General features: G+C 37.5%; 1 protein-coding gene across 4 annotated transcripts in view; it reads right to left on the bottom strand.

Annotated features, from left to right (window-relative positions):
* The window catches only part of NFIA (nuclear factor I A), a 464,567-nt gene that overhangs the window by 145,782 nt on the left and 290,933 nt on the right, over positions 1-27,852 (bottom strand). For all 4 annotated transcript variants that reach the window (XM_084637844.1, XM_084637843.1, XM_084637846.1 and 1 more), the window contains exon 3: positions 505-570. In XM_084637844.1, coding sequence (XP_084493970.1) covers positions 505-570 — 66 coding nt within the window. The remainder of the gene's footprint in view (positions 1-504; positions 571-27,852) is intronic.

Consider the following 27,852-nt stretch of genomic DNA (forward strand, 5'->3'; position numbering starts at 1 on the left):
TTGCAGGACAATTTGAAATCCTGCAATCTCAAATGATGAGCTGGACAGATACTGTGAGTCAGGCACTTCAGAGTGTTCCGTTATCATGAAAACATCAATAAACAAAACAACGTTAAAAGCACACAGATAAAAATGAAAGTAAGGCTGTAGGCACCCCCTAGGGGGTCATGACTCATGACCCATGGTTTGAAAGCCTCTGCTATAGTGAAATAAACCCCAGTGCTGCATGCAGCAGGCTCTATTACAGCATCCCCCTAATTAAAACAATTTTAATGGAATAAAGATCTCCCTCCTGGACTGTAGAGACGAATGCTACTCTAATTTTGTGAAACTGTGGCATTTAACTAGGAAGAAGATGCACCATTCATTTTCAGAGATCTCTAGTCAATTGTTCAAAGACTGAGTCTTTTTATACTACACATGTGCACTTACTGCTTGAAAATGAAAATCCTTGTAAACATGGTCTACTGTAATATTCCAAAGTAGCAGCAGGTAAGAACTTACCATTTTCTGGCTGGTCCTTAATATCAGCTTCACTTGGCTGGCTGGGACTTTCAGATTGACTTGAATCTGAAAAACATAAAATACAGCCAAAAATTACAGGGTCTGCTGTGGAAAGTAGATCACAGGCGCCAGACTTCCTTAAAAGGTTGAAAGTACAAGCTAAGGACAGGAATGTTGCACTAGGACATGACAATGCTAGGAGGCCAGTGCCCTGGTCGTATTTATGCTAGGAAGAAACTGTATCTTGTTTACAGCATTGTATGGGGTGTTCAGTCTGTGCATTAGCATAAATTAGGCTTAGAGAAATCTTCTCTTTAGAGGAAGCCTGATTTAAACTGCTTTTCTACATTTTTTTATAATGCATTTTGCATGTTGCATGCAAACCTGAGACTTAATCCAGAGTCAAAACATATTTTTAAATTGGCATACAACAGTAACTAACTATAAAACTAATGTTAACTAACATGTTCTGATTACTGTCTATATGTTACAGCAACAAGAAATTCACAATACAGATAGAAGACCTGATTCTCATCATGCTTTCACTGTGGGTACGTGGTGTAGCACACTGAAATAAATGGCATGACTCCCCATTTACAGTGGTGTAAAGTGAGATCAGATGCTGAACCAACAGCTTCAGAACATGCACCAATAATGAGTTCTACAGGTTCCTAGTTAAAATTCTCCAACTAACCTACTAATACATTTGCCTGAAACAATAAAATGACCCATAAGATCATTTCTGTTGACGTAGGTTTGTTAATCTACATTCATTTTCTTTTGTACTAAAAAGCTGTTTTTAGTTTAAAAATAATGATTTTTAGCAGAAGCTTTGGGTAAACAAGATTTTTGTTTCATAATTATTTTTAACTGTCTGCTCTTCAAATTGGAAAAAAATGCTTTATATGTGTAAAAAAATATTTTCTAAAGAAAAACTCAACCTCTTAACTAGGTTTTCTTAAGACCAACAGAAACATTACAGAGTTAAAAGAAATCACACTTTATCAGTTTGGAGTAAAAGAACAATTTGGGATCAATTTAAAAGTTAAAAAAAAGTTTTAACTCAAAACACACTTAAGGAATGAAACCATTGTTACTGTACTAAAAAAAAAATCTACATTTGTGATAAACCTATTTCCTCACTTCACCTTGACTGTGCAAGGTTTAGAAATAGCTGTCTGAAATTGGACTACATTTCAGTAAGAAGTCAATGCAAGATCAAAAGGTCATGACACTTAACTGTGATTAAATTGAAAATCTTACTTCTATTGCAATAGAGTGATAACACCACCCCTTCGTTTTCTTTGAGGTATTAATAGCACTGAAAGAAGCACCACTACTAGAGACCTGGGATCAAGCAATGCTAATTTATTGCTTTAAAAAGGCCCCTTGCTTTTAAGCAAATGAAGATTTTAATTACTACTGAGTTCTATATAGAAAATGCCAATTTTAAATATTTTTAAAAAAATTACCTGCTGACTGTATCTGTTAACTATCATGAAAAAGCTTAAAGGACAATTCCGTGTAAGTTAAACACTACATCTAATAAAAGGTGTGCGCAACATAATTTTCATAAAGTTTGTAATATAAACATTAAAAATGTTTAGTAAAGATAGCTCCAGGGTAGATATCTGTAGTTAAAATCAACGTGTAGTTCAGCTAAAAAACCTGACAATGTGATATCCCACAACACTACTATCTACCTCTAAGAACTATCTTCTCCTCCAGCTTCTACATGCATTACTTTAATCATTTCATAAAGGAAGTTTGGCAAAGATTTTAAATTTAAACTTTGCCGCTAACATTTTATTTTAAATATCAGCTTTGTGGGTTAGCATTACCTTATGCACCCTAAACGCAGATCCTGGATAGCAGATAGTCCATATAAGCCCATCCTCAACATTGCTATATTCTGGACACCATATTTTGACAGACGTTTAATGTTTTTGGTACCACAAAGGTCAAAAATTCAGTCAACATTCGAGGACTAACTCAACATATTTCATTTCATATGACATGCATTATGTTTCTTTTTTCCCCACCAAGCCATTGTTCAATCACTGTTTGACCTTTACAACTAAAATAATGTTAAAATGTAGTAGAAATATTTATTTTTAAAAAACAGACAGTGAAGAAATATGGAAATAAGATGAATAACTAAAAAAATATTTTAAAAGTCATTTAGACAGCAGCGGGAATGGCCGATCACTGGTACATGCAAGGATGCCAAGCTACGAGCTGGCACACTTCTGATACCCAGTGTGGTACCTTCGCTCTTCATCGATGCTCCATATCCTGTATTTGGCACAGAAACTCAGACTTTCTCTCTAGATTCTGAGACACAAAGAATGCATTTTTGTATATGTTTAGTGCCGCTCTCCAGATACTAGAATTAGTGGCAAGACAGACATTGAGCCCAGAACATTTGTTAGCATATTGAGTCTTGACTTTTTTTTTTCACATCTAGCTACAAATCCTATTTTTCTGCAACCCTCTCCTCATGTAAATAATACCCCAAAAAACTATAATTTTGCAAATGGGTGAAGGAAAATAAAATGCAGTAAAATGTGTTTTTAAAAATACGATGACACAGATCATCTAAGGCTCCCAAAAATACTAACTGGGCAAAAGTCTGCTCAGAATTGTCATGCAAGGTACCGTCTCATGGAAACCCCTGATAAGAACACTGAAGAAGGCACATAGCCAAAATGTTTCTATGCAGAATTTTGTTTCCCTGGTTTTATTCAGATGCTGCAGATGATCTGGCACATATAAATGTGCCACCACACAATTAAAGGATTGGCAAAATTCAGTGCCATTGTATTTTATAACCTTGTCGAGGACTACATAGTTTTTGTTCACAGCCCACCTCACTTTTTCCTGAGTTGGCAATAGCTCGCACTATTTTTCATTTTGATTTAGGAAACTTTAAACCCCCAGCTTTCTGAATGTTTCATGTTTTGTGGGTTCTGATATTGTGGGTGGGAAGTCAGTCCTGCTGAGTCAGTTAGCCAAACAGGTGACTAGAGAAATAAATTAATTTTTGTCCACACATATTAGATATAAATGAAAGATTGTTTTATAAGTATTTGCATGAAATCAATAAAATCACTGATTATAAAGCAGTTTAACAATGCATTTGACATTCTCTTCTCTGTGTATTTGATAGCTGCTTCACACAATACACTATATACACTTCATGCCTATTTTCTTTAGCAACGACATTGCCAGTTAAATTCTACCACCTGCAATAATTAGAGCCATTGAAAAACACACAAAACAAAATATACAGTAGATGGGAGGCCCTCTTGAATCCAGGGCCCCCTGCGGCAACGAGTTTCATTGGTGCCTGAAACTAGGGCTGGTAGGAAGCCAAAGAATCTGTATATTACAATAAAGTGCATGTTATTAAGAGGTGTATTTAAATGATTTCAGATGGAGTTGGAAACATCATAGTGAGGAAGCACTATTAAGATTCCTGATTTTTTCTAAATCCAGGAGTTTAGTTTTATGTTTAAGGAAGCTTAACCTTGAATAGCACAGCATTTTTTAGTTTAAAAAAAGCCCACCGGTAGAATTTTAACCCATAAGCAGCTAGAGTTAGCATGCATGAGAGTGTACTCGGGTTACTGGACTATTGGGGCTCAAATGGGGCTGAAATCAATAACCATTGTAGGAAAACAGAATAAAAGGAATTTTGAAGCTATATTTATTCTGTATCTCCACGAGCCAACTATTAGTGGGGGTGAAAAAAGACAAAATGGGCCAGATTTTCTGAAGCAGCCTCTGATATTGTGCCTGTATTTTCTGTGCCTCTTAGGATCAGGCCCTTAAAAACATGCCACCCCAATGCAACAGTGGGTGTTATATGGAAGAGCTGAGTCTGATCTTGAACTTGACCTCACACTGTGGATAGGCATGGTCCTTTAGCTCAAGCAGGAAGGATTTGTGCTTTCTGACGCTGATGGTCCTGGGTTTCATTCCCACTGTCAATTGTGGTGCCTTGTATGCATGTGACCACAGATTCACTACAGAGTAGAAAAAGAGCTTGTGGTGCTGCGTGTCACTGAACAGAAGTGATCCATTTTTTGACAACGATAAAACAGAAATATGAAAGGTTCACTGAAAACTCTGGGTTCTGGGTGGTAGCAACATCAACAGACTAACACTGCAGTCCTTACTTGTAGACAAGGAAGAAACAGACCTGAAGCAGAGGCACAGAGGTATCCTACTTCCTCACAGAAAATGACCATAGTTTTACCAACTGCTTGTGCAGTTTGATCATCAAAAATACACTTATCCACTTACCACTACTACACTACTTATAATTATGCTACCTTGGAGAGGCAGGACATTTTCTTGGAGAGGTACTGTACGGTAAACAGAAAATCTCCTATAACATTTTCATTCAGGACATGCAATGTTCTTCCTCTCAACGTTTCCTGTTTGAATCTAGGCCAAAGTGGTAGTGACCTTAAGCAACCTATCTTGGCTATCTGGTGTTTTATGTTAAATGAATTAGTGGGTGTCAGATTAATTCCTACCAAACTAGTGTCCATATCACAACTGAACCCTTGTTAGCGGTTTCATCAGAGAAGCCAGTGTGTGAATGGGCATGGAAATGTATCTACCCTCTAACTGGGAGAGGTGGTCCCTTCAAGATAGAGGAAAAGCACGTTGGTGGGGATCGATCAGGAAGACTGTATTAACACTGCCCACGCTGACCCTGTTCTGTGGATAAATAAATAGAGAGCTCCTTTCTTCAGTACTGCCAATCCACACCTTTCACAAGCACTAGAAAAGTGCAAAGTTAAATTTTCCATTCATGTAATGTTTTATGGGGAAAATATTGTATAATAAACTGACACTTTATTCACGTTTCAGAGTCTTATTTGTAATAAAATATTTATACGGCTGGGTTGTGTTTGTACAATACATTTTTCATCTATAATTTGGGGTACAGATTCCACCAAAGATTTATATATGTAAAAAAATCTAAATCATATCCCTTTATACACAAACATGTATGCTGAGTTTAAGGGATCAGTGATTTACAAGCAGAAACCAGAACAGGTATTGAGACTTTTTATACTTACTTTTACAAAATTTACTATAATTGTTATATATAGATAGATTTGGAAGGATTAGATTTTTCAGCAAATGTTGGTAAATGTCAATTTCACCTAACACACACACAAACTGACGAAAAAATATTTCCACTACTAATAATTAAAATTTGCAGATCAGCAAAGTAAGAAAAATGCTGCTTGAAAATTCATTAGCGTTTCATTGCAGAATATTTATTTTGTATATTTTGACATGTGGTGTTAACAAGTTGTGTTTTAAGTTTATAAGGCTTTAGTTTTTTTAATCTAAATGTGTACCGTCATCAAATAATTATTTTCTGACCCTTCTAATGTTTGACAACCTCCCACCACAGTGAAAATTTCGATAAATTAAAACGGAGGAAAAAAAGCTTATAACCCATCATCTTGTGCAACTGTGAAAATTTAAATTGATAAACGTTTAAAAAATGCTTAAAAGTAAACATTGTTCCACTGAAATTATAAAAAAATAAAAATCAAATTCTGCCATGCCTATTTATAATTATAGGGGTGTGTACTATTATTTATTTTAAATAAGACACTGATCTACATTTAAACTCTAGCCATCACCTTCAAGTCAACTATTTTATAAGGTGTTCCAAGTGCCCATGTGTCCTTATCATACACGTCTGCCTCACACATTTATATATCCATACCAGCCTTCTAGTTCTTATTTTATGCACCCCATATACAGTATGTTATGTCCTTTCAACTCATGCACAAGGGCTCTGCAGTGGTAAAATCACAGCAATGCCAGTCTGGTTTTTATAAGGAGAAGACTCTTAATTCCTATACACTGGGAAAGAGATTATCTTTGATAATGGAAATGTAAATCAAAGCTTGCTGCTGTTTATTCCAGACAGACATTTGTGTGTTAAGTCTGTTTATCAGGCAACACTTTGTCTAAGCCAGGAAGTAGTCAGCCTTTGTAACAAGATGTATGCAAATGATTTTCCCATGAGCCCTTGCCACAAAACTTTTGTGGCAAAAAACTCCTTATTACTTCACCAGTAAGACGTTACTAAGCTACCCTGTAAGTAGACTAGCGACAAAACAGCTAGCTAGACTATGCTGATGAGTTTGAATAAGACCAAAACATGTGCCCACAGTCTGTTGCTCTTTATTCTAAGCAGACTTTGTGTATTACATCTGTTTATCAAGCAACACTTTGTCTGAATAATCAGGCTTTGTAACAAGGTAGATGGAAGCAGAGATCCCAGAAACTCCAGAGCTAACTCGTCTGAGGCAAAAACTCCTCATTACTATCTTAGTCATAAGAAATGGGAGCAATACGTATAATAACTTGACTATAATGATAATAACACTCCAAAGCTGTAACAAAATGGTTTTCATTTTAAATCAACTTTGTTTGTTTTCATGAGTCCATCCATGAATGATTTACTGGTATCATGCGATAGCCCTAGAATGTGGGAAAACTGTGTATTCCCGTATTTGTTGGTTGACATTACAAACAAGCATTTGATTCACTTCTGTTTGTTTTTAAAACAGTTTACAGCCTTTTTGATTCCTGCTTATTGATTTATTTCTGGAACATTTTCTATGTATTTCTCTGCAGCAGCAAACATTAATTTTGACTTAATTCAAATTGTCATCAAAGGGTTCCTTAGGGAATCCCATAGCACACATTTTACATGTTATAATAAAATATTCTTAAAGTAAATACCATGCAACTGTTTGTTTTTTTAATTCCAAGAGACACAAAAATCCGTTACCCTAACCCAAAGCCCTTTTTCCTAGACAAAATAAACACTTTAGGACTTTACTTGTTTGTATTCTCCTCAGTGGTGCTGTATGCATCAGCAGCTAAAAACAAAGAAACTTTTAGCTGCTCAGACAAAATGCAGAAGCTCCCCAAACAACGAAGCAGGGCTGGGGGTGGGGAAGCATTCAGAAAGTCTGACAGTCCATTCAATATAGGGATGATGGCCATAATGCACCCAGGGTCCCCTTGCTAATTAAATATGCATTGGCACAGTTTTGATCGATGCAAGCCATGGATCAGATGACACACCTGCAAAATCTTGAGCCCAGTGCTCCCAGGAAAGGGAAAATACAGCCTGTCTCCTTATCTTTGTTTTCAAAGGCTCTCAATTTCTGTGCTTAGATATCTAATTTAATTCTCTCACCCCTCAGCAAACTGGATTAGGAAAGTCAATACTGCCTTTGTGCATCGACAGGAACACACAGCTTTCCTTTTATTCAATTTAGCCATGACCTTTAGACAAAGATAATGACAACTGTCTAAAAGTAAGGTAAGGCCCTACAGAGGGGGCCCCTTTGCTTTTTGTCATTCCACAGCTCTGGAACTCCCTGTCAGCCATGGGGCAAGCTGGAAACAATTTTTTGCAAATGTCAGCTCCTAACCAGTCCTTAAAAACCAAGGGGAGCTCGTACTCCATCCAGGCAACCATTTGATTGGCGTCCCACATCAGTGTCAGGACTATTGTCAGACACTCACCAGTCATTTCCCAAGAGGCAGAAATTAATCCTGAAGTAAACAATCACCCCAATAATACATTGAGCTGCTGTATGGGGAAGGAAGCGATGGTACTATTTATTCAATAGACTTTAGAAAAAAAAGTGAAATGGAAGAGTCAAGTAAATTCCATGGTTAACAAATAAATTTCTGGCCATGATATTTGGAAGATAATTTGGAATTTTAGGCCTAACAGTATATTGTGGAGAGAGTTGTACATATCTCCCAAAAACGTGCATTGAAGTGCTAGAGATCTGAGAAGAACCTGTCCATATATCTTCATAAGCCTGATCCAAAGTCAGTAGATTGCCGTTGATTTCATTGGGTTTGGATCAGGCCCTCTATTACGTGGACCCCTGTCTACAAGAACTGGACTGAGAGCACAAATTCATTTCATACAGTCTCCAAAAAGCCATCACCTTGTAATTAATTTTGGTAACTACTGACATGGGTCATATTTGAATTGATGATTTAGAGGTGAAAAAAATCCATATTCCCTAAGTAATCCAGCCCGACAAGAAAAGTGAGCTTTTATGATGTAAAATATTTAATTTTGCAGTATTTTTGGCTGCATTTAAAAATATACTTGGCATTTCCTAGATATGGACCATTATTTGTCTTATAAGCCTTTTTTACATAGGTTTGGAGAAAAATATTTGTAATGGGGAAAAAATCTGAGCAAAGTTGGATTTCTGAGTCTCTACAATCTTGGGAAATAAAAAAAATCAGAATAAATAAGAGCCAGGAGAAACTACTGCTGCCCTCATATCCCTGGGAAATACAAATTAACCAATATTTCAACATCATGAACCCCAAAATAAAAAAATTTTGAGCCTCAACCCTCGGATTCCTTTCTACAAAATTTGCCTACATCCCTCACAAACTGATTTACACTATTCATTTCTATACTTTTAAAGTGATTTAAATTAATTAGATCATTTCAGTTTTTTAGAGCGCTTCCATTTGTATCTATATGGGTTTCTAGACAGATGCAGTGCTCACTTATTTAAAATTAACTACAGTACAATAATTTTAAATTGCTTCACACTGTACTAATCTCAAGTGCTTTGAAATATTTGAACCACTCTATTTAGAAGCCATCAACGTTCTGAATATGTGCACCAATGATGAGTTTAAAACACTGAAGGGCTTCATTGATGATCCTAAAGTGTCGGTGAGCAGGGTTCTGGGCACGCTCAATATATAGGTATTTAAAACTATAGAGTAGTTCTACAACGTTTGTCTGAACCTCAATCCGTAATTAATTAAAGCTCATTTGAGCTATAACATTTCAAAATGTGTGAACTGATAAAAAATTTACAAAACTAGAAAAACACAATTATAAATAATGACACATTGAAACTATTATTAAAAATAAAATAATGTGCACTCATATAACATCTTCCATCCGAGGAACTCAAAAGCATTTTATTAGCATTAAGTTAAATTTCACAATACCTCTGTAAGGAAGGTGATTATTGTACCCATTTTATAGATGAATGACCTGAGGCATGGAGAGAGTAAGTGATTTATCTCCAGAGCTACAGTGTCTAAAAGATGGGAATAGAAGGCAAGAGGCCTGGCCCATAATATCTTACTCTAAACACCAGATATTGTTGCCTCTTATACATAGGCACCAAAACTATGGTATTGCCATGGTTAACCTAGAAAACTTCCAACTGTACTACATGGAAAAAGTGTGGTTTAAAAGCCTGCTACTAATGTCTGTCAGACTGAATCCTTTTAGTCTCCCTTAGGGCATGTCTACACTGCAATAAAACTCCCACAAGTCGCCCATGTCAGCTGACTCAGGCTCATGGGATTCAGGCTGCAGGGCTAGAAAAATACAATGTAGACATTCAGGCTCGGGCCGGAAACCAGGTTCTGGGACCCTTCCCTCTCATGGGGTCCCAGAGTCTGGGCTCCACTGAGAGCCTGAATGTCAACAATGCAATTTTATAGCCCTGTAGCCTGAACCTGCTGACACTGGCCAGCCATGGGTGCAAACATACCCCTAGGAGCCCTGTCGTCTGCCATCTTTTCCTTCATTTTTTGGAGGCAACTTCAAATCACTTCCACAAGACTCTTTGAACTGAAGCACCTTCCATATCAATATCTAATTAAATTATTAATCATAATAGTACATTTCTTTGTACTGTATTATATTATAGTGAAGATGATGTTTTCCCATGATGGCTTGGAGCAGATCCTGTAGGTTTGGTACAACTCTCTGAGCCTGACTCTAAACTCACCTACACAGGTTTTACACTGGTATAAACCGCACTGATTTCAATGGAGTCTATACCAGTGTATCTGAGAGGAGAACAGTGTCCACCATTTTCAGTATATGCGGAGACTCCACTGGGCTGCAGCAGTCACACACATCAATCTCTCCCCACCCCTACCCCTCCTTTTGCTATATATTTATTGTGACAGACCCACCCCTAAGGGATCCAAGTATGTTGTGTTTGCTAGGCTATTCATTCTGGTACCCGTTCTCATCTCTTATCCTCCCCGCCACCATGTAATAACTTGCAATGAGGCACAGTTCCTCTGGCCAAGATGCACAGCATTACAAGGTCACCTCAAAGTTGCTCTCTGGATTGCACTAAAGGGGTGGCAGGAAGAGCAATGCAGTTCTGCCCTCTATCTATAAAACAAACAAAAGCATGTACTGACTCCGGAGTTAGAATCTTTAGGCTGCTTCCAAAAGTTGGTCTTTTTTCCATGCACAGCTGCTGCTGCTAGGCTTGCCAACCCTCCAGGATTGTCCTGGACTCTCCAGGAACTAAAGATTAATTTTTAATTAAAGATTCTGTCATGTGATGAAACTTCCAGGAATATGTCCAACCAAAATTGGCAACCCTAGCTGTGGCACCATACCAGTCCAGCTGTTTCCCGGCACTAGCAACATAATGTATTTTTCAATCTGTGCATTCTGCTAAACTCATTCGTTTCCTAGACTCCACCCAAGACTTGACTGCTCTACGCAAAAGCAAGCAAACGAACAAAAAAAAAAAACCAACTACAGGAGAAAAGTTTTCAAAGAATATTCAAATGAGAACCTATATACCAAAGGGAATGAAAACATTTACAAACGGAGGAATCCGCTGAGGAATGGGCCCATTTGATATACTAAGGATTAGTATTTCAAATGAAGAAGAATAATGTCACAAATAAAAATAGGTGAGTTTAGTTAAGAATAAAAAGAAAGGTGAAATAAAATAATATTTCCAGAAGTTTTGGTCAATATAAGCTCAATACTGAGTTACAGTCAGCACCAATGTGAGCAAAGTTTAAGCCTAATTTTTTATTACGGATTCATAGTGGAAACTTAGTTTTCACAGCTCTCTTTCAATGGGATGTACCTGACACCTTGCCTCTTGGCTCTCATCTCAACTCCTTTTAAGTACATGTTTGGTTTTAGTGTCAATTTTTTCCCTCTGGTGGATGTCTTTTCCTTGTTCTTTGCACTTGAGGAGTTCAACGTGGCATCTGAAAAATTTCCATTTCAGATTTTCGTTAGCCTCATGTGAACTACGCCTCTCGAGCAAATATGGAAATATATGTAACTGAAAAACCTGCTTGCCACTTCTAAGCTCTCCTTCTTGCCAGACACCAGCTCTGCACCCCAAAGCCCATTTTCCTCTCTTCTAACATGCTTGCCTTTTGCAAATAATTTCAGAAATACTGCAGTCAGTCTGAAGCAATCTCCTAAAGTTAGGAGATTCTGTCTACCCAGAATACCCACCAGTTGCTGCTTTGCAGTTATGTTCCTGATCCCACAATATTGCAGATTGCAGCTTAAAAGAAACCTAAATTACCCTAAAAATCAGGGTGTGTTTTGCTGCATCAGTATCAAGTTGGCATCAACAAGACAGATTCAGTCAGTTAGGCACCCTAGCTGTACTGTGCTTCTGCAGAGTATATAAGCCAAACGGGCAGAAGACAAAGTTAAAACTAATAGAGAAGTGATATCCTGCAGAGTCTATACAGAACCATTGTGCCAAATTACACCAAAATCCAAGGTATGAGGGCTGTCAGCAAGGAAAGAATGGAGCAATATTTAAAGTGAACACCTCAGGGAACAACAGATCCTTGGAGATATGTGGAATAGTAGGGTGCGCTATGGGGGGAAAAATGAAGACAGGGAACTGAAAAAACACAGCATAGAAAAGAGTAAGCTTAAAGTGTTCACTCTGAAAATATTAATTACAATTCATTTTAACTTGCTTACATTGCTGAGTTTCAGAGTAACAGCTGTGTTAGTCTGTATTCGCAAAAAGAAAAGGAGTACTTGTGGCACCTTAGAGACTAACCAATTTATTTGAGCATAAGCTTTCGTGAGCTAGCTGTAGCTCACGAAAGCTTATGCTCAAATAAATTGGTTAGTCTCTAAGGTGCCACAAGTACTCCTTTTCTTTTTACATTGCTGAGAAACTAAAATTTGAGAAGGGAAAAACAGAAAAGCCAAGAACTCCTAAAATGGAGCACTGCACCGAGTAGACAAAATTTCAATCAAACTTTTAAAGATGTGCGTCTGATCTGTTGAACAGACAGCTTGACTTGATTACAATTTTAAGTTTCAGTTTCTATTTCTGTTTTTGGATTAAAAGAATCATAGTGTCAGAAATTTAAATATCGAATAGCAAAATCTTTTGTAGGTTTAGAAAGCATTCAGAAAAGCTGTCAAAAGAAAACGCTATTCTGTTGCCACCATCTGCTTTCTGGCACACTGAGGAAACTTTATTAACAGCAACATTTTCTTGCGTTAGACTATTCACTAATCAGTTTTGTTGTAAAATACGAAAAATAAAAAATTACCCTTTGCTTAGAAGGCAAATAGCCACTTTTCTGTGGGCTGGCTATACCTTATGCTGTGTCTGATAACATTTGCACATTAAGTTAAGGTTACCTTGCGGTTTTTCTCCCAAACTCATATCTTTAGTGTATTCAAAGCCGGCAAAAACTTTGCCTTGCTGAGACTAAAGAAAAAAACATCAAACATATGAAGTGTTAAAAATCGCTGAATAACTCAAAGGGAAAAAGATAATTTTGAAGGCGTTTTGGCTGAAATCTATTTGCCTTTGAATTGCATGAGTGTTTTAAAATGTTAAAAACACTGCAGAGTGACTAATGAATGTAAAAGAATGATAAAGAGTATGGCTCCAGTTATCAGTGGTATGCCTAAAACAAAATAATTTTGACCATTCTGTCATGCAAATATTGACTAAAATGTCATAAATAATGTCTGCGACAAAGATGATGGGAATCCTACAAGGGAGTATTTTGTGCAGCAGTACTTAATGTGCTATAGCATATGCCTCTTAGCATATATTACAGAGGTCGGGAACCTTCAGTTCGGGTAGTCGATAAATTAGCTAAGAGCAGCTAAAACTTCCCAGAGAAAATATCGTACAAATGCTTTTGGAAAATTAAATCCTTGCCAAATTTTAAATTGCAGTATTAGTTTGGAAATATCTTTGAAGTCATATTTGTAGGCTGGCTAGTCATGAAAAATCCAAAGCCTTCTCCAAAGAAACGAAGACAACCCATATTAAAGTGTAAATGACCCATTGGTCTATGATATTGGTAACAACATTTTCATATAGATTCACCTATTGCCAGGGCAAATGCCATCTCGGTGTCTTCACCACCGTGCGGTTAAAATAAACTAATCACAAACAGAACACTTCCATCATTACTCTTTGTAAGAACTAAAATATTAAAAGGACTTGGTCAAATATTTCTTAGTACCAATTTGGCCTCAGCTCCACATATGTAAAAGCCCAGTAAGTTCTGAAGGTAGAATTATAATTTAAGGCAGAATCATGTCAGAATGATCATAAGTGAATAATACACGTCTTCATGGAAAGCAGGTGCAGCGCTGGGCTACTTTCAAAATCTTAATATTTTGGACATTTTAATATTTTTGTTTTCAATAACATAGAAATATCTGCAAAAAGAAAAGGAGTACTTGTGGCACCTTAGAGACTAACACATTTACTTGAGCATAAGCTTTCGTGAGCTACAGCTCACTTCATCGGATGCATGCAGTGGAAAATACTGTGGGGAGATTTTATATACACAGAGAACATGAAACAATGGGTGTTACCATACACACTATAACGAGAGTGATCAGGTAAGGTGAGCTATTACCAGCAGGAGAGAAAAAAAACCTCTCTGGTCACTCGATTACAGACCTAAAAGTCGCAATTCTTCAACAAAAAAACTTCAAAAACAGACTCCAACGAGAGACTGCTGAATTGGAATTAATTTGAAAACTGGACACCATTATATTAGGTTTGAATAAAGACTGGGAGTGGATGTGTCATTACACAAAGTAAAACTATTTCCCAAAAATATGTTTATTTTTCCCCACTATTGTTCCTCACATGTTCTTGTCAACTGCTGGAAATGGCCCACCTTGATTATCACTACTAAAGTTTTTTTTTCTTTCCTGCTGGTAATAGCTCACCTTACCTGATCACTCTCGTTACAGTGTGTATGGTAACACCCATTGTTTCATGTTCTCTGTGTATATAAAATCTCCCCACTGTATTTTCCACAGTATGCATCCGATGAAGTGAGCTGTAGCTCACGAAAGCTTATGCTCAAATAAATTTGTTAGTCTCTAAAGTGCCACAAGTCCTCCTTTTCTTTTTGCGGATACAGACTAACACCACTGCTACTCTGAAATCTTGCATAAAAATATCTGGTCCCTGTCATGGATTCAATGCTTGCAAAATGTTTGCAATACTAACTTTTTAAAAGTTACACGCCCATAAAAAAAGGTCTGAAACTGGTAAGCTATATTAGGTGCAATCCTGCTTATACAGCAATAAATCAATTTTTTTTTGAAAATCTCTTTGAAATACCAAACTAAGACAAGTGGTTCAGACTACAGAGGTGTGAATAACATTGCGCATCAAAGTGCTGCACTGTAACTTCCCCATATGGGTCCCGTGGGAGCAAACTAAAAAGTTCCTTGTTCTCACTATAGTCCTGTTTGAAAAGGACTATGTTAACGCAAAGTAAGAACCTTTTAGTTCATGCCCACAGCGTCCACACAGGGGAGTTACAGATCAGCACTTTGGTGCACACCCCTGTTCACACCCTTGTAATCCCAATTGCAGGGCAGTGTAGACAAGCCCTAAGGCCCAGATGAAAACTTGTGCCCGAGGTTTCAAAAATTTAATTTCTGAGCAAATTTTCACAGAGATGACAAATAATGATATTTTAGATTTTTAATATGCCTTTCATGCAGCATCAAAGAACTTTACCAATACGAATTTGCAAAATATTTCAATGAGGTAGAAGTACTCTGAAATCTATTTCATCTTTCTCTAATCTGATCTATTGCATCTGTAAAATATCTGTCACTATGCAATCTAATTATAGTGAAACTCGGTAGGTTATGTGACTTGACCAAGGCCACTCACTAGATTTGTGGCAGAACTGACAATTGTGCTTGGGAGTCAAGAAACCCAATCCCCTCTTCTCACCACTAGAAAGTTGCTTTCTAGTAATAAATTTATAAACATAGGTTTATATACTACAAAGACCAGCAAACCCTTTACCATCATGAGATTTCTACAGTAAGGTAGTGCTAAGATGCTGTGGTACTCACAGAAATATCTGGGAACAGAGAGAAGATACAACAGCCGATCACTGTGATGGAAAGTACTCAGACACTATAGTGATTGTCACAGGATGGATCGATGGATAGATAGATCAATAAATAGATTGATAGATCAATCTGTGTGTGAGTGTGTGAAATAAAACATTTCTAAATAGTTTATATGAGCTGAGTACTCTTCATTTTTAAAATTTCTTGTGACCAGTTTTTAATAAAACTTCATTAACAAAGATTAAAAGGCTGAACACACATAGACACAGATACAAGTCAAAGAGGAAAGAGTTCTAATAGAGTTGCTGTGTCAACATTTTTTCCCGTAGAGGCAGAAATAGTGTGGAGGAGTGTCTTGCAGGAACTCAAAAAGTACAAGTTTCTACTGGTTATGGCTGTGGGTCAATCACAAAAGGACTGGAAGGATTGAGGATGAAGACTCTATTGGTTTTCAACATTAAGTTCTCAAAGCATGTTAATACATTACAGATGAGTATGCACCACAATTCACTCTTTGGGCCAAGTTTGGACTGATTTCAATGGAATAACACTAGGGATGAATTTAGCCCAGTATTTGCATAAAATTCCTTTTCTTATCATTCTTGCAATAAAGTCCTACATATATATTTTTTGGTGCTGTTCTGCTTTATCTACTAGAAGAAATGTCATCTTTATTTCTACATTCTGCTTTCTTTTTCATTTTAAAAAGGTGTATACTGTAGGAGTGTGCTCAGTACACATACTTTTGATAAAGCTAAACCCTGTTTTGAGATGTGCACTTTATAATCCTTTGTGCTTTTGCACCAGACAAACTATTGGACAGTGAAGAAAAACATTTTAGTTCCCCTGAAAATGTAACTGTTCCTTTTCAAACAATACAAAGCGCAAGATTTGGGACATATTGCTGACACAGCAACATCACTGACTCAAAGAAACTGTGGGAAATGTCAAATTTATGGTCCTATGGGTGACTGGTGGAAGGTCCCCCCTCCCACCTTCAGCAAGCCCCTGTCAAAAACAGAGCCTCTAGAAACTTTTTGGCTACATCCCAGGGAAGCAGAAGGAAGCTGTATCCCACACTTCCCTCGGGACCTAATGAAATATACAGCCTCTGGGCTTCTTTCAATTTGGTCTTTCAGATTGCTAAACCAGTGAAAGAAGGATCCTAGCTGTCACAAAGCTCACATGTTTGGGGTCACCTGCTGCTCAGGGGTTCTCATGCCAGTTGTTGACATAATAAGAACCCCTTATACTTTAATTACAATTCACAGTGTGCAAACTCTGCAATCTGCTTTAAGGCAGACTGTCTTTTAAATCAACACTAAATTATAGTACTGTTCGAGCAGAAATGGGATGGAAAATGTGTCCAGCTGACGGAATAATTGTATTCAAATATTTGTAATGCTGGGGGAAAGTAAGCAATATCTCCGGAAAAGCGCCACTGCATTGTCTATAATTCTTCAGAAACTAAAGCTAAATTAGATCTACTTATCCGGTATTCATACATTCATATAGACAATGCAAGCTAGACATTTTCATGTGATGGGATCCTACAATCGGTAATGCTCACAAGTAACAACTTTATGATCAGCTTGGGTTTCTCCCTCAGTCTGAAGCGAGATTAGACCTAGCAATGATGCTGGGATTTTCAAAGGAGCCTATGGGAGATAGGTGCCTAAGTCCAACTGAACTAACTCCCTTGGGCTGCGTCTAATTCCCTTGAGCTCTTTGAAAATCCTACCCCAAATAAACAACATGAACACAGGTTGGATTTAATCTAGAACTGGTAATTTATCCCAGTATAAAAATACATGGGATCTATTTTAAAATATCATTTTATTAGCTTGAGAAAGAGACCAGGGCCCTTCAGTTTCCCTGGCAGCTATCTCTATCCTAACAGTTATTTTTAATAAAGAGACAAGGTGGGTGAGGTAATATCTTTTATTGGACTGACTTCTGTTGGTGACAGACAAGCTTTCAAGCCAGACAGAGACAAGCTTTTGAGTTTGTCTCTTTCACCAACAGAAACTTGTCCAATAATAGATATCATCTCCCACACCTTGTCTCTCTAATATCCTGGGGCCTAAACAGCTACAACTACAATAAAGATGTGGTAAAACAACTGAACATAAATAAACTGTAATATCTAGGGGAGGAGTAAATGTTCTTCTTACATATGAGAAATTAGGATAATCCTAATTTCTCATATGTAAGAAGGGGGAAGGGATAGCTCAGTGGTTTGAGCATTGGCCTGCTAAACTCAGGGTTGTGAGTTCAATCCTTGAGGGGGGCCATTTAGGGATCTGGGGCAAAAATTGGGGATTGGCCCTGCTTTGAGCAGGGGGTTGGACTAAATGACCTCCTAAGGTCCCTTCCTACCCTGATATTAAAAAAGAAAAAAAAATTAACCTGTCTAAAAACGTTCCCAGCTCATTGCATTATTTAAACTTAACTGTTTTGGTCCATAAAAAATCTCACGGGAGGGGACAAAATCTGCTGGGAACTTGGCAAACAGAACTTCTGCATCTCTCTCCAAAAGGCATCTGATCTCAGGAAAGGGGCAGCAGGTGTGGGTTAGAAACCTCACTGACTTCAGATTCATGTGTGTGGATCCAAAAATACCCACGCAGGGAGAGAGACTCCTATGGTACCTCTCCACCTCTGACAGCATAGCTTCTAATGGCTGTGTCTCTACTCCTCTCTCAAAGGCACAATGAGAAGGTAATGTAGCAGCATTAAGAGCCTGACCCAACACCCACTTAAATCAATAAGGGCTCATCCACATGGTAAGCACTAGCTACTCTGCACTAACGCCTCGTGTGGACACTCCTACTGTACTGAGTGCCTTTGTTTGCATTTTTGAAAGTGTACAAAGCTAAACTGCCTCAGGATACTCTTAGTGTGCAGTAAGGGAGTTAGTGCAGAGTAACTAATGTGCTTTAAATTCACATCCTAGCCTACTGCACACAACTTTGCCATGCAGACAAGCCCAAAGAGTCTTTCCACTGACTTAAGAAGTGGATCAGGCCCCAAATGCTGAATTGACTTCCACTTGAAAACCTGCTGGGTCTCCAGCATGCTCCACTGGCTCCCCCCTGGCATGCCCCCTCCCAAGCAGCACAGCCATGACCTCCCCACTGTACCCACTGCACCCTCCTTCACTTCTCTTGGTTCCTGCTAGGTTTAACTCTCCATCACCCCAATCAAACTATTATTCAGTTATTCAGTGGCCTCAGATAAACTTGCAACATTTTACAATTAGCATTAGACTGTGCAGCAATTCAATGAAAATCTATAAAACAAACGTACAGTGTGCAGTCCTATGTATTATATATACACTTAGAACTGGATTTACAATTTAACCCACCTCTGTTGCACTGATATTTTTAGAATCCAAAAAATTTGAGTTGATTTATTTCAACCTAGTACCTCTACAATGTATTGTATCCTTGATATCTCACTGTAGGGAAAATAGTTGCCATTCATTTTTATATTCTAGCGCATGGAAAGACAGTATTAGACAGTGTGAGCACAAAGAAAACTTCAACGCATGAAACATAAGGATCTAAAAGTTATAGCTGTATCAAATGTTACAGATCAAACTATTTTAAGCCATCTATGGCCAAAGTCTGGTCCCACTGAAGATGATGGCAAGATTCCCATCAATTTCAGAAGGACTAGGATTGGCCTTTACTTAATGAATTATAGCCATAGATTGTAAAGTCCTTGGACAGGGACAATATTCATTGTATTATTATTTCCAGTAGTACCTAGAGGCCCCACTCATGATCAGGACTCCACTGTGCTATGTGCTCTACAGACTCACAACAAAAAACAGTCCTGGCACCAAAGAGTTTATTATAACTTGAAGCCCCCGTCCTGCAAAGACTTACGCATGTTCCTAACTTTTCAAAGTGTGAGCAGAACCTCTGGCTGTAAACGGACTACTCACAGTATGGAAAGTTAATCACATGTTCTTCTTTAATGATGCTTCTCAAGTTTAATTCATGTGATGCTCTCAGACAACCACAGAGCTAGAGTACTAATACTGGTTGAGATCTCAGACAAATGTATGTGAAATTTTGGGGGGCGGGGGGGTGTTTTGTTTTGCAGTTGGTGTCTCTCACATTTATCTCATCATTTGTTTTTTGCCCCTCAGAATGCTGGTGCTTGGCTTGCCTGGTGACTCAGTGAGTATCTAATCATATTTGTATTTACATGTTATTTCTCTTTCTTCCTCCTCCAACTAGGTTGGCACCAATGGGAGCTTTTCCAATGGGAGAAATTAATGTGTTGTGATATTGCAGCACAATGTGATTACATTTTATGGGACCCACGAGTTGTTTATTTTGCTGCAAATTATTAAAGCCCCCTAATGACACCACAGATTTACAGGACACAGGACCCTCCCGTCAAATATGGGAAAATTATGTGGGGGAAAAATGGCACAGGTGGCAACATACTTACATACAGTGTATGAAGGCACAAACCTAAAAAAGCAGCTGAAGAGCAAGGAAATATATCTAAAAAGCTACACAAAGTGTGGCGTGATTGATTAACTATGCACTACAGACAACAGACACAACCACTGCCAGCTAAATGGCACAGGTGCAACCTCAGGAATAGAACCTACTGCCTCTGGTTCCAAACACCATCAGCCTAGACCACAGGAGTTAATAAAGAATGTCCTCATGAAAGTTGTCCCAGCAGCAGCCTAACTGTAGCAGCCACCTGATCTGGATAGGCAGTGAGAATGTATCTCAATGCTACAAAGGCAAAGAACTTGGCTAATATTAGCGTATATGCCCCCCCGAGCATGCCCAGAAATGATTCTTCAATCGTGGAATAATCTTATTTTCTATTTTTCTTCCCAAACTTATAAAGCCTCACTAAGAACTATTCTAATAAAAAGTTTTGAATTTCAGCTTCTTTTGCTGTAGCCCTTTACAAAAATGTGGTTAGAATTTTTTGACAAGAGAAAAGTGTATTTTTTCTGCTATAAAATTACTCAAAATATATGGTTAAAGGAATTTTGCTCAAACTTTTCACAGTGGTGTACTTTCCAGCAAAGGCCGGGCAGAGAAAATTGCATACTTGAAATATGATGATGGTAAAAGAAGGGGTTATAATGGTAACTATTTTGCAAACTTAACTATATCTGTCACTATAGTAAGCATAAAGAAACACACACGATTACATGTATATTAAATCAAACTCTCTCTCTCTCTGTGTGGGTGAGTGTGGTGCGCACAATGTTTGGTTAAACCCATTTCATGTTCAAAAGAAAATTAAACCAAAGAATAAGTTATTAAAAGGAGCCTTTGAAGCAAAAAGCAATGATGTGTGAAAGACAGAACCAGAAGAGTTTATTTAAACACAGAGCACAGAAAACAGGGAAAACAGAAATTAGGAAATCAGAAGTCATGAAGGCACCCAGCAGCCTTTTCCTGGTACTAGAAATTCTTATATCTATGAATATTTTATCCAGATTTGACTACCTTTTTTAAGTTCTTCCTATCAAAATCCCAGACTCCTTCTTCAATAAACTCAGAAAAGTCATTACAAAATTTATCGGTGCTGGTGGAAGATATAAAATTAGTTGCATGTGGCTATAACAAATGAAGAATCCGAAAACTGTGTACCCTTCCATTTTTATTTTATTTTATTTGTATCTGTTTAGCAGCACAATTTCAATCTGCACGTGCCCCACAGCAATATTGGAGGGAAATGGAACAATCTGATTTCTATCTGATGAATCGCAAGATTTTTTTATTTACCACTCAAAAATATACATCAGACTCTGCTCTTAAAATTCACATCTTTCCCTTAATGGATCAATCTAGAAAAACACAGCCAGAGTTTTAAAATATTTTGTATTTCTTTCTCCTCTGACATCTATTCATAGCACCTCATTTTTTGAACGTGCTAAGAAATCAGAAGTTTTTCAAACTGGTTCAAATGAGGATTTTCTCCATTTATCCAATATCTATTAAGTCAATCCTAATGCTGACAAATATTGTTTAAAAATATAAAACCAGATTCACCGTTTACATTCCAGCAAAACTGCTGTGAACTTTGCTTAATGTGGCAAAGCAGCCGTGTGCACCAGTGACTCTGGCCCATCATTTTAACCAATTTTCTCTGTTCCAACACATCCAGATAATAAAAATTCTCCCTATGATTAAATCTATTAATCAGTCCTCCATACAAACTCAGATTCTTATTCTAAAATTTTAAAGACACCAAAAACAACTACTAAACTTTATGAATAACTCATCTTTACAATTACTTCATCTAAACGCCTACGCACAGAATCTTGGTAGAGTATTATTCTTATTTATAAACCAGGTATCTTCTGGCCTAAAGTTAACAAACACATTTAAGATCTCTGTTTCACCCACCTGTCACATACTGAGGGTAAATAAAATGGGGAGAGTGATTAATCCTACATGCTGGAGAAATTGTAATCTTACAGGTTTACTTGATCATTTTTGATGCGTCTGTCCCAAAATGGAAACCTCATGGTGGGATATAATCACACACCGTGGAAATTATGTCAAATGTATTTATATCCAATTTTTGGGTATAGACTCCAAATCTACGGATGAAGTTTGAACTGGTGTGCAGGGCTCACAAAGGCCCTCTGGACAACTTATTGATCAGAGGGATACATTGAGGACAGGCCAGAGAAAGGACAATGGGTCCCCCATTACACAGATCCAGTGGCCCTCTCTCCTCATACAAGTGGCTTGGAGAGACAGCAGCCAGTGACAAAGACTAAGGTGGGCACACAGGTCTGGTCCTGGGTAGCACACAATGGATTTTGTCCCCATGACCCTCATTCATCTTACTCACAAAAACTTGTCCAATAAAAGAAGAATGTCTGTTATCTATATACATATATAACTGTATGTTGGCCGAGCTAGGAGACTGATGCTGAAGGATAATAGCAGATTGCAGTGGGACAACTCAGTTAGTAAGGGTTAAACCTATAACTCAAAACTGGCCAATCCACAATAAATTAAGAGAATCTTACTCTCTTCCAATGGGCCAAATCCTGAATTCCTCACTTGGGTTTTCCTCAACCCTTTCTCAGGCAAGACACCCATTTTATTCTATTACAACCCACTGTGTGCAGCAGAGGTCAGGGAATGAGGGCACGGGGTGGGTGGAAAGTAGTGGATGTATGATGATGCAGGTGCACTAGTTACACACCCTAACATAAGGTGGCATAATCCAAGCAGAAGCTATTCACACACCTGAGGCTGCAGGATTCCTAGCCAATGATTCCTTCTCCACCAAATCTTACATGACCAGCCCACTGACACATCCAATTATTATTCCAATGATTATTATAATTTACTATTTGCATTGTGGTAGCACTCCAGGGTCCCGGTCCTGGGCCAGGATGCAACTGTGCTGGAAAAACACAAAACCAAAAGACAATCCCTGCCCCAAAGATATTACAATTTAGTAGTCATCCCTGGACAGGAACAGAGTCTTATTCCCTGACCACATATAAATCTCCAGTGCTCAAGATTGAACTCATAAATGAAAATGGAAAAATATAAAATGGTTCCATTTATTTCCATTCAATGGCATGAAGGAAAGAATGAATATATATATATATATATATATATATATATATATATATATATATATATATATATATATATCAGCCCAAAACATAAATGTTAATGAATGTATAAACCACTGAAAAATAGGATTTAGAATGGAAATACCACCTCAGTGTCAATCCTGCAACACTTTGATAAGGCATGTAATTTATTAACCCCTTTTCAGACATGGACAATGGAGGAGTGACATTTCTGAAGAGTGCGCAGCACTAAAGCTGAAAATAAAGAGTTACAAGGGAGTTGTTTGTATATATACTCTGTACAGATGGGAATGAAATCTCCCAGTGAATTCAATGGTAGCAGGATTGAACCCTTATTGCTTTTTACAGGCAGACTCCAACTGATTCCAATGCACTTTGGAGCAAGTTTGCAGTACCGTTAGCATTCACTAAACAGCAGAAAATCTAACCATGACATCACAAACCATAATTCTGTTTCTTATGCTTCTGGGGCAAAATTCTCCTCTCAGACTTGAATGGTGGATTGTGATTTAGCTTCTTCTCCCCCTATATGCATGGGACTCCCAAAAGAGTTCCAGACATGTAGGGACAGTACAGTTGAGTTGAGATCTGCCGTGAAGACTGGAGAGTAGAAATCTGCCCGGGGAGAATAACTTCTTTAAAGAGCACAGAAAACAATATATCCTGTGAACACTGGCATGCTTTAGCACACACACAGACTGGCAGACAAAGGATCAGCTTTTACAAATATTTTCTAATTAATCAGACCCGGGATCTTGAAGATGGAATTTTCTTTCCCCTCTTTTTACAGTTAATTTCTTTATCTATTATTCACTTGAGGAGACTCCATTGTACAATTATTTTATTATTTGTTATACAGAAAAATATATTTGTGAATGGCTCTATTATTTGGGGAATCGGCCTTCTGGTGCACAGAAAGTTTCTTTTCTAAACAGGAATTCATTCATTCTGCTACACCATTGTACATTTTATGACTTGGCATACAGAAAAAAATTCTTTTCTTTTTATTTCCTTCAGTGGTTCTATTATTTTAATAGTTTTAAAAGTAGCTTCCATTTTATTTATACTACATCAATTGCAATGGATCCACAATAAATCCAGACATTTTCCAAAATAGACCTTCATTAAATATTTTATATAAAAATCTTTTCAGATTTGGAACAATCCCCCAAAATATTTTCCACATCTCTTTCTACTTAAATAAATAATTGATTGAAATCATGAACATGAACTACATACTGTGCTTATAAGGTTGAATTAATAAAAAACTGAACTTTAAATAAGCCTCTGCTACAGTACCTGACTTCGGTGAAGAGTTTCAAGTGCAAATAATCAGAGGTTACTGCATACTGGGGAATTCGCCATCAGTCATTAATACCTTCACTTTACTTCTATAAGGTAAGCAATATATTTTTCACAAGATGATACAGCTTCAGTACTATAATCATGCTTTAAAAGTTTTTACTCATCTGAAAGTTTTTTTCCTGTACTATTAGTACTGTTGAGTATAAATACAGAAATTCTCTCTCAACTAGTAAAAATTTTCAGACCATTAGAAATATTGTCAGTGTGACCATTGTGCATAACAGAGGATATCATGTTGTGTTAAAATTCTTTGTCTCTAACTTGAGAATTATTAGTACAATACGTAGTAGGTAGTTTAAATCAGTATAACAGTGCAAATATATAAATATATGGGACACTTTTAATTCTTCCATAGCTGAAATCCTTCTGGACATTGCTAACAAATCCAGATGCAAAAGCAGTAAAAGAAAGGGCCTAAATTTAACGTTATGGTAAATCCAGAGTGTACCATTTTGTTATATTGGTTTCTTTGTGTGATACCTTTGAACCGCATCCCAGGAGTGCTGACTTTAGGAACGAGAGTAGGTGGAAGCTTTTGTACAATGTAACTTAAATTCAAGGTGCAAGATTCTGTACTATGGGCCAGATCTTCAGCTAGTATAAACTGGTGTAACTCCATCAAAAGTCAATGGAGCTATGCTGATTATCACCGACAAAGAATCTGATTCTATATTGGTACAGGCGTCTTTTAACTACAGCAGGTTTTAATTCTACCAACAGTGATACAAGCAATGGCACAGAAGTATTCTAGGTACATTTATGGGTGAAGCTGTCCATGCTAGAAACAATACTGGTTATCCATTAATTTCTGAAATGAAACTGAATTCCGTCATAATGGCTTAGATTTTGAGTAAAGCTGAGCATTTACCACATTGGAGAACATAATTTCTTTTCTTAAGAAAAAAGCATGAAGCTCAATAAAAGAAAACTATACCTGCTGGAAATTCTCACAAAAAAGATGTTAAAAGCAAGAATTTGCTTAAACATACAGAAAGATAGCAAATCTATTCCAGATATGAAACAGAGAACTACGCATATAAGAGCTCTTCACATTCAAACTCTGACATAGGAATATGAAGTAGGCATTAGAACAGTATAACTACATTTAAATAATATGAAAGGAGTAATACTGAGGTTCTCAAACTTTTCACAGTGTAAAGCATATTTCAATACAGAGATTGTACTGTGGACCAATCTGCACGTATTCTAATTTTCACAGGCTGCTATTCTTCCCCTTTGCAATCCTCCAACATCTCTGTGGAAACTGCAAATTAACATGGGAAATTAATGTTTACAGTGTTGTGCTGTAGTTGTGTTGGCCCCAGGATATTAGAGAGACAAGGTGGGGGAGGTAATATTTTTTATTGGACCAACTTCTGTTGGTGAAAGAGACAAGCTTTTGAGTTTATACTGAACTCTTTTTCAGGTCTGGAAAAGGTACTCAAAGGTGTTACAAATAAATACAAGGTGGAACAGATTTTTTGCATAAGTAGTTAACGCATATTTTAATGCATATTTTAAGAGACCACTGAAGGTGAAGTGGCCGGAGCATATTTAATATCTTTTAATGCTACTACCATGTGACTAATCTGTCAGCTGCTAGTCTAATTTAAATGTATAAAAATAAGATAATTCTGTTTTTAAAATTAAAATTTCATTTTGAAACCTACAAAGCCAAATTAATTCCCCAGAAAACTCCAACAAAGTCACTGAAGTTACACCAGGGAGCCATTTAGCCACTAGTCTCCAAATTATGGATGATTTTATCAGCTGTTCTCAGACTGTGGGCAGTAAGTACCCAGCTTGAATGTCCACAAGTAGCCGACAATGATAAAATGGTAGGACGAAGAATGTGCTCCTGAACAGAAACAGGTTACCTGCATGGGCTGCTGCAATGTGAAATTGACTAGGACTATATGATTTTTATCAGTTTCACTCCAACAAGACACTTCAGGTAAAGTGCTTCATTGCAGGAGCAACTCTGCTAAATTGTGCCTGGTAAAGGGAAAATCAGAAAGATGATAAGCAGGAAAGCTCAGCAAGAGAAGACAAAAATTATGGACAAACATAAAAAAGAGCAATATACAGGGGCAAAAGGACACACAAAGAAGAAACAAAAGGGTGCCAACTGGCAGAGAAAGATGGAGGAGGAAAGGCAAGACACTGGGTAAAAAGACAAGAGGGAGGAAAAAGAGGTAAGCATGAAGGGTTAAATTCATCCCTGTGCCAAGCTAACACAAACACAAGGCTTATGCACCACGGACATCCCAGTGAACCCCATAAGCCTGTGCTGTTTTATTCCTTCTGTATGAAACTCACCCCTGTGCAGAGCACAGGCTTCAATGAAACTTCACTGATACATAGGCCTTGTGCTGATCCTCTGCACAGGGAACAATTTCACATCAAAAGAGCAGAACAACATAACAAGTAGAGGCTGACACAGAAAGAAGAAATGAGGAAAGACAACTGATCTCCCAAAGTATTTACCCCTAATTCTAACATCCCCCCATATTATTCCAAAGTTTGTGTTGGCTCACAACATTTGTATTTTCTTAAATTTGTATTTTTAAATGTGTATTTAATTACTTATTTGGGGCAATTTTGTTTGATAGTGAGCCCTGAGAACTGGTTCTGGTTCTCAGATGGGTCCTAACCAGAAATGTCTTGAGAATCATAAAGCAACATGGGGGATATTAAGAGTCCTTCAGGAGCATGTGACATGTATGTGTTGCAATATGTATCAGAGTAGCAGCCGTGTTAGTCTGTATTCGCAAAAAGAAAAGGAGTACTTGTTAGCACCTTTGAGACTAACAAATTTATTTGAGCATAAGCTTTCGTGAGCTACAGCTCACTTCATCGGATGCAATATGTAGTATACTTTTAGGGTGGAGTTTTGGGGAGTTGGGTGCTAACTCCCTTTGAGTCCTTTAAAAATACCAGCATTAGTAAGTAGGTACTAAGCTGTCTAACTGCCTAGATCACACAGCATGAGTGTTTTGCTGATAAGGAAGGGAAAATCCATTTGAATAGTTAATGCTACAGTTATTTTTGAGGGTACCAACACTTTTTTTCACTCTAATTTTTCTTAACTGTTTACAGAAATTGCCTCATTACTTTCCTTATTGATACCAAA

The sequence above is a fragment of the Lepidochelys olivacea genome (assembly GCF_965140295.1).
Source record: "Lepidochelys olivacea isolate rLepOli2 genome assembly, chromosome: 8".
Taxonomy (NCBI): Eukaryota; Metazoa; Chordata; order Testudines; family Cheloniidae; genus Lepidochelys; species Lepidochelys olivacea.